The following is an 8,815-nucleotide window of genomic DNA, read 5'->3' as shown; positions in this document are numbered from 1 at the left end:
CTCACGACCTCGAACTAGGCGCAGTTGTTTTTGCCTTGAAGATCTGGAGACACTACCTTTATGGTACTAAGTGTATCCTTTACACCGACCATAAAAGCCTTCAGCATATCTTTGATCAAAAGGAACTTAACATGAGACAACGCCGATGGAACGAACTCATCAGCGATTACGATTGTGAGATCCGGTATCATCCTGGTAAGGATAATGTGGTAGCCGATGCGCTCAGCCGAAAACCCTGCCAACTTAACTGTATCTTGCCGCGCACCCAGCTTCACTTTGCGCCGATTCAGAGCAATCTTGAATCACGCGTTCGTGACGCGCAGCGCGCATCCATCAGTAATGGTAACCTTCGCGCCGAGTTAGCGTGTGGCGCGGAAGCGCACTTTGTCCCTAATCTGAGTGGAATTCTCTGCTATCTCAATCGCATCTGGATTCCCTTTGATGAGAATCTTCGCGCCGATATCCTGAGTGAAGCACACAAATCTCGATATTCCGTTCATCCTGGCGCTGATAAGATGTACAAGGATTTGCGCATTACTTATTGGTGGCCCGGTATGAAGAAGGATATTGCTGTGTTCGTAGCCAAATGTCTGACTTGTTCTAAAGTAAAAGCTGAACACCAACGCCCATCTGGTTTACTCGAACAACCAGAAATTCCTACGTGGAAATGGGAATGTGTAGCGATGGACTTTATTACCAAGTTACCTTTGACAGCAAGCAAACATGATAGCATTTGGGTAATAGTGGATCGTTTGACTAAGTCTGCTCACTTTCTGCCCATTCGTGAAAACTACCGTGTTGAGCAACTCGCGCAGCTTTATGTCAAGGAAATTGTCTGCCGCCATGGTACTCCTTTGAGCATCATATCCGATCGCGATGGCCGTTTTATATCTCGCTTTTGGAAATCTCTCCAATCTGCGCTAGGAACTCGCTTGGACATGAGTACGGCATATCATCCTCAGACTGACGGTCAGTCTGAGCGAACTATTCAAACTCTTGAGGATATGCTCCGATCTTGTGTTCTTGATTTTGGAGGTAATTGGGATTCGCACCTGCCTCTGGTCGAGTTCTCTTATAATAACAGCTATCATTCCAGTATCGGTATGGCCCCATTTGAAGCACTTTACGGTCGTAAGTGCCGCTCCCCGATTTGTTGGAGCGAAGTGGGTGAAACTCAAATCACAGGACCCGAACTTGTTCAAGAGACAACCGATAAAATCGCCAAGATCCGTGATCATCTGCTGACTGCCAGAAGCCGACAGAAGAGTTACGCAGATCGCAGGCGAAAGCCTCTCGAATTTCAAGTTGGTGATCTTGTTCTCCTCAAAGTGTCGCCCTGGAAGGGTGTTGTCCGCTTTGGGAAGAAAGGTAAGCTTGCTCCTCGTTATGTTGGTCCATTCAAGATTCTCGCGCGTGTGGGAAAAGTTGCCTACAGACTTGACCTGCCGCCCGCGCTCAGTAATGTGCATCCAACGTTCCATGTATCCAATCTCAAGAAGTGTTTAGCTGACGAGAACCTTCACATTCCACTTGATGAAGTTCAAGTTGATGAAACTATGCATTTCGTTGAGAAGCCTGTTGAGATTATGGATCGCGAGGTAAAGCAAACCAAGCGCAGTCGTATCCCTATCGTGAAAGTTCGCTGGGAGTCCAAGCGCGGAGCCGAGTTTACATGGGAAAGGGAAGATCAAATGAAGATCAAGTACCCGCACCTGTTCTCTGCGCAACCTACTTCGAGATAAATTTCGGGACGAAATTTCTTAAAGTAGGGGAGACTGTGACATCTGACCCGATCCGACCCGACCCAGGTACCCGTTTCTCTGACCCGATCTCTTTCTTTTATGATTTAATATTTATTTATACTTATATTTTACTTTTAATAATAATATATATATTTTCCTTCCCGCCTCTTTCTCTCTCTTTCTTTCCGCCGTCCCATCCCTCTCCTTCTCTCTTTCCGCCTTCTTTTCCCTCTTGTCGCCGTCCCGTCCTTACGCCTTGTTTCCCTCTTTTTTCTTCTAACTCTTTGCTTGTCCTTTGTTCCTTCCCGCCTAAGGTTGTCTGCGCAGCTCCACCCGCCAGATCCCTTACAAGGAATCCTGCGCGATGACCATCTGTTTCAGCGATACGCGAGACGAACTCTTCTCGCAGCGCGCTAAGAATTGTAATTCTTCTCGCAGCGCGCTAAGAACGGTAGTTCTTCCCGCGACGCGCTAAGGATTTGTAATTCTTCTCGCAGCGCGCTAAGAATCGTAGTTCATCCCTCGACGCGCGAAGAATTATAGTTCTTCCCGCGGCGCGCTAGGAATTTTAGTTCCTCCCGCGGCGCGCTAAGAAATGTGATTCTTCCCGCGGCGCGCTTAGAAATGTATTTCTTTCCGCGACGCGTTAAGGTTGGTTCTGTCTGCCTTCGCGCTCGCGCTCTCTTGACCTTCTGTGTCTGCCTTCGCGCTCGAGCCTCCTCGCGCTAAACCCTTTGAGTTTTCTTCTGTTTAATCTAGCCGTTTGCTTTTGTGTTGTCTTATCTTTTGTGCTGTTGACCTAATCTGCTTTATGTCTGAAAAGTTACTTTCGGCGCAGCATGCGCACCAACCCCATTGGTTGGCAGATAAAGTGACTGACATTATCTTTTGAGATCTGCTTTTGCCATGCTTGACCTGTACCTTTATCTGATCTGCCCATGCTTTTTACTGTTCCCTGACAGCTTTATCTTGCCCCCTGCAGCTGCCATATCTTTTGATATCTTTTGCTTTTGGAATCTTTTGCTTTTTGAGATCTTTTCCCCTTTTTCTAGGGATTGTGTTCCCTAGGGTTTCTCTATAAATAATAATCTTATTTTTCTTAACACTACACACACAAACACTTATTATCTCTCTTCCTTTGCTCTCTGCCGATTGTCCTTCTGCCGCCTCCTCTCTTGCCTCCGTTTTCTCCTCTCCTCTACCCTGCTTTTTCCGGTAATATATTATATATATAATTTACTTATTAATTATGCTAACTTAAAATCAAGACTTAGAACCGATCATTAAAACAATAATCTTATTTATAGGTTAACTTGTGCTTGTTTAAAGTTGGTTCTTACTTTATCTTACACCGCATCGTTTATCAAGTGAGTAATCTCGTACCTAATCCCTTTTTATTTTTAATGTTTTGGGATGTTCATGTGTTCATACAAACTTGGAGTCTTAAACTTGTTTATGAACTTTAGTCGCGCAGTATCCCATGTGTTGAGGACGTAGACTTGGCTGTTTATTTGTATGTGTGGATCATTAACCGTCTTGTCGGTCTATTCCGCAGTTCTCATGGTACCATTAGATGAACACGGGAGAACTATCGTTTATGATTTTCTCTTTTGTTTGCACATGCACAGTTTGTCTTGTTTGTGAGCTCAATTGTGAGCACTGGCAGTCTTATGAATCTTAGAGTTGGTCCCGATCAGATTACACCCTTGTTGAAAACCAGACATACACATGTTGCGCGCAGATTTATTGTTATCTATGTATTGTATTAAACTTGATTTCTCACCAACACGCAAGTGTTTGACGTTTTATTTTAACACATGTTCAGGTTTGCAGTAGCTGTTTTGGAGCTTGTGGACACATAGGAAGTTTTCTTTATTTTGGACCTAGATTAAAATGTATCAAGACAAGTTATTGCTGTTCGAATATTATGATTTATAATATATTGATTTATGATGATTTATGTTATCTTACTTTTACTTTGCGCGTGCGCGAATGAATGTATTTATTAAATATTGACACCCAATAGTGTCACGAGTAATGAAACAATATGTGGCGCCCCGATGTATAATCCGCCTTTGGTCGGGGTGTTACAACATTAAGGTCGTTATTTGACCCAGCAACACCAAAAAAAGCATGCCAAAACCAAAGATCCTGTGACATCGCCGCCTCAAGTATAAGGGTCGGCCCTTCATGATCACCACGGTGGAACTGACCTCGCCAGGCCGTTGGACACATAGCCCATCCAACATGCGTACAATCGATGCTACCTAGCATCCCAGGAAAACCATGTTTTTCTGCGTGCACCTCATATATGCGTTGGATGTCATACATTGTAGGTTTACGCAGATATCTCCGAGCGTAAATCGATATGACTCCTACGTATATAAAATAATCTATAAACATATAATATATATTACAAAATGTAATAAATATTTAATAAAAACTAAAATTAATGTTTTTTACTTTGGCAGAAAAAATGAAGGGATTCACGTGCAACCCTTTTCGACATCTGTAAATACTCATCCAAAGCGTCCGACGAGATGCCGTACGCTAATTGACGGATAGCAACCGTGCATTTTTGAAGAGGGGTAAAACCGGGGAGACCCCTAGCATCCTCCCTTTGTTGAAAAAAGAGATACCGTGCCTCTAAATCACTTGCTATACGCATGAACAATTGTCTGCTCATTCGGAAACGAGTTCGAAAATCCGACTCCTCGTATACCGGTTGAGGGCTAAAATAATGCCTAATCAAAGTATCGTTAGCACCCGATCGATCACGATCACGAGGTGGTGCTCTAACCCTCGGGACTCGAGGTTGATGGGCTTGATTTTGCAAGAGATCCACCACGGTTGCGGTCAAAACTCCCCCTACATGAAGAAGCAAATCATCCTCTTCGGAGGAGTCGGAATCAGACGAGTACCACGACATTTTTTTAAAAAAAGTTGAGAAGATGAATTGATTATGGGTGAAGGTTTGAAGTTGTGGTATAAAAATGGGATGAAATGGGGTATTATATAGGGAAAAAACGTTTTTTTTTTTAATTAAATAAGAGCCAACGGCTCTTTGTAATAAAACCAACGACTCTTTGTCCCTTCCCACGGCCACTTTACGCTCTCTTCTGCCGCTAACCCCATCACGCCTGCATCTTTTTTCGTGCTAGCGCCCCGTTAGCGCCCCGGTGGTGTGGTGTTAACGCCTAGGGGCGCGAGCGGAGGGGCTCTAGCGCCCCCGTTGAAGCCCCACACCCCTCAGCCTAACAAACAAATGTACGTAGGTACCTACGTAACTTACTAGTTACTAACTTCATCTTGTCAAACCCATAATCGTACTTCTCCATGCATCCCAATGGAAGTATCAAACAATTTTTTTTTTCCATTTAATTATACCAAATCGAAGGCGTGTATATATATATATATATATATGTTACAATATCGATTGATCCCTATAAAATTTGACACCAACTCTTATTTGACCTCTATAAAATTTTTTCTTGGGTTCGCCACTGGCTCCCGGCCATAGCCACCAACACCACCCATCGCCACTGCTATTACTGCAGCTCCCCCACCCCACGCCTGCCACCACCACCGCTGCCAGTCACTACCATTTTTATTCTACCCGTCTTTTCTTGTCTACCAAACAATACAAGCTAATAATTCACTCTATTCCCACACGATAGTCAAACATTTTAATGACTCAATGAAATTGTAATAATCCATTCCAATCTATCGTCCGGTATGTTCTCTTTGTTCATTCCATTATTCTAAACCAAATAGACCCATAACATCTTTAAAACTGGGCAACGTAAATGTTCGATTTAAGACTATTATTCAATCGAAATTTCTATAAATGAGTTCATTCTTTATCTTTTGCTAAGCTTAAGACTGCATTACCTAGTTCCGTCATAAAGCACAAGCAAAAATTGAATCTAACGCAAGTGTAATTAATTAAATCTGGAATTTTGTTTTTAAATATTTTAGTTTTGTAATTTACTTTTAGCTTGTGAAAGTCATAACTTATTTTTATTTTCCATAGCGTATACGTTTTTAAAATCTTAATAGTATTTAAGTGTACAACATTATTCTTTTTATGTATAAAATGAAAACTACCGACGAATTCGAAATCTAGTCGGTAGCATTTCAGATTAGCCGCCGGGAAAACCATTTGCCTACGAGGCAGCTGGCTAAGTTGTCAAGACTATATCGCTAATTATTACGTCGATTATCTATTGATAATATCCGTCCATAATCTATCAATAATTACATTACCCATTACCCGGACTCGGATTTCTGGAAAACTATAACGACCAGATTCCCGTCGGTAACTACCTTCCCCAACACTTTTGTAGTGTCAACATTTTGTTGGTTCCATTGCTGACAAATTATTGATTATATAGACGTACTTGGTTAAAAACAACAAAGAAAGCCAATACATTATACAATACCATACAACATAAAGTTATTTTAAAAAAGCTACCTTAATTAATAAAGTTCTTTTTGTCCTAATCTTCATATGAAACTCCATCACTGCATTGATTCAAGTGACTCCAAGATTGAATCCCATTCCACTCGTCCATGCTTCCATTTTGATCATTCCCTGCACCATTACTACTAGTCGGATTCGTATTCGCCTGCGCATAGTTGTTGTCGAAGAACCACTCGGTTGCCAAATTACCACAGCCGCCAACAGTCTCTTTTCTTGAATCACCATTCATAGAAGATTGTGCTGGCTTTGATGTCTCAAGATTCTGAAATAAAATAGGTTGTAGTTTCTCCCCACCACCACCAGACAATATAGAAAATCTTTGTTGCTGAAGCTTCCAATGCAAATCTTGGTTTATAGAACTCAAAGACTCAATGGAAGAAGCAAGATTATTATTATTATTATGATGATGAAGATTAATATTATTACTTGTGCCCATTACAATATGAGAAGATGAAAATGGGATATTAATATTATTATTATTATTATTATTATTACTATTATACCCTAATGGATCAAGATTAACTAAAGCATGATTATTAACCCTAGGAGGGAAGTTTAACCCACCAAGCTGAAAATCAAGTGTAGAAAGACCGAACATGTTCATGGCTCCGACATCCAAAGATGATGAATAATTTGAACAAGATTTTGTCTTCTTGTTTTTCCGGCAACTGCCTCCAATCGGGACGTTACGAAGGGCCCCACCTTTGGTCCAATATCGCCTACAAGCCTTGCAAAAGTGTCTAGGTTGTGCCATATTGTAGTTGTTGTAGTAGCAAAACTTTGTGTTGGGAGAATCACATCTTGGGCACTTGAGGGTTTGCTCCGGTGGCCTCAAGGATGATGTACTCCGGCCACCACTTCCACCACCACTACCAGTGCCACCCATGCTTTGATCTTCCTGTTTTGATGATATGTTGTGAGACAACATAGTGGTTGGTAATTGGTTGATGGTGGATATATGATGGAATTGATAAACCCTAATAACAATTTATGGGAGAGAAAGAGAGAAGTGTGATTTGGGTTGTTTAAGTTTCCTTTGGAAGAGGCAAAGATGCACTCAATTGAATGGATTCATGCATGATTTTGATAGATGGAAAAGGGTTCTTGTGAAGTTCATCAATGAGTTAGAGGCTTCTAATTCTTTTATCTTTCAAAGAGTCTATATAAATATGGTATCTTTGAATGGGTTAGATTTTAAGGAATATAATAAGAGTATGGATACAAAGCACACACATGGAAATAGAAGAGATCTAAAAAAAACATATAGGGACTTCGATCTATACATCCAATAAAGATGTAAAAAAAAACTTTTATATTTTAAACTAGATATCAAACCTATGCATTTTACACGTATAATAATTATTTTTTAAAAACATTTAATTAACTTAACTGAAATATCATGTATTTCTTAAAAGCGATTTATAAATGTAAAGAATATTAATTACGGTGTAATCGTTTTATTTATCAAATTAAAGTAATATAAGAGAATGAAACGGGAAATCAAAATCTAGACTTCGTCAAAATTAAGCACGCGATATATCAATATGATATAGGAGAAAGACAGAAAAAACCAACTTTTTAAGCGGTTGTATAAAGTTCACACGTGTTCCCCCAATATATTTATTTATTAGATATAAAAGATATATAAGTGCCATTAAAAAGGATAATTATTTTTATAAGTGAAATACGTATGATAAGAAATAAAATCAATTAATTATATATTTTGATTATGGTTATTAGTATATTTTATCTGAGAATATTTTTTCTTAATATTAGAAGTTTTGAAAATTATTATCAAATACTAGTGTATTTTTGTTTTTGTTTTTTAGCTACTTTAACCGGGCTGCAAGCCCTTGTTTCAAAACATCTTTAACTATGGTTTCCACATGTCGGGTAGATTTAACACATGTAGAGTGCAATCTAACCCACAAAATTTCCCATTTATCACATGGAGGTAAATTCTTGGTCGCCTCTATCCCATGAAGGGAATTAGTACCATTATGTATTATGTTACATTTTATGTATCTCCAATAATTTTTGTTTTCATTAATGTGATAAACTCATTTTTTTTAATATGGAAGGCAAGTGAACAACAAACCCAACCCCTTTTGAATTACAAATAGGAGAGGGCCTATGTGTGTCCGATTGAGGGTGGTCGCCCATTTTTTTTCGATTTTAGTACATATAAGTGTTGAAATCTCGAGTGCCCCCATAAAATTTTATAATTGCCTCCCTTCAAGTTCGACTTTGGAAACAGGCTGTCAAGAATATGACCTTTTATTTTTTATAAACTTTTGAAAATTCCAGCTATTTTTCCGACTGGTGCGATGAGCCGACAATTGAAACTAGGGGTGTTTAAAAGAATCCGAGTCCGAACTATCCGAAATTTCGGATATCTGAAAATTCAGATTTGAATTCGGATAGCAAATATGGGAATTTCGGATAGTTCGGATATCCGAACTATCCGATATATTAAAATTTTAATATTTTTTAGTATTATTTTTATATCCACATTAACTAATAAATAAAAAAATATGAAACTTCCAAACACTAATTCATTCCTAATTCTAAACGCCGCTCCAATCCATCT

At 39.6% G+C, this 8,815-nt stretch overlaps 1 protein-coding gene across 1 annotated transcript; it reads right to left on the bottom strand.

The window, feature by feature from the left end:
• Positions 1 to 6,055: 6,055 nt before the first annotated feature.
• Positions 6,056 to 7,465, bottom strand: LOC143569933 (dof zinc finger protein DOF5.7-like). The gene has a single exon (XM_077055722.1). It carries the CDS (start codon positions 7,151 to 7,153, stop codon positions 6,242 to 6,244), a length of 912 nt encoding a protein of 303 aa, XP_076911837.1. The 5' UTR covers positions 7,154 to 7,465; the 3' UTR covers positions 6,056 to 6,241.
• Positions 7,466 to 8,815: the final 1,350 nt, after the last annotated feature.

Source organism: Bidens hawaiensis, unplaced genomic scaffold (genome assembly GCF_021521415.1).
Source record: "Bidens hawaiensis isolate Kalapana, Puna unplaced genomic scaffold, B.hawaiensis_p1.1 tig00024806_1, whole genome shotgun sequence".
Lineage (NCBI taxonomy): Eukaryota > Viridiplantae > Streptophyta > Magnoliopsida > Asterales > Asteraceae > Bidens > Bidens hawaiensis.
This window is presented reverse-complemented; position numbering and strand designations above follow the sequence as displayed.

What these genes read in the sequence shown, in the direction of transcription:
- LOC143569933 (XM_077055722.1), bottom strand. Translation starts at nt 7,153, where the DNA reads ATGTTGTCTCACAACATATCATCAAAACAGGAAGATCAAAGCATGGGT.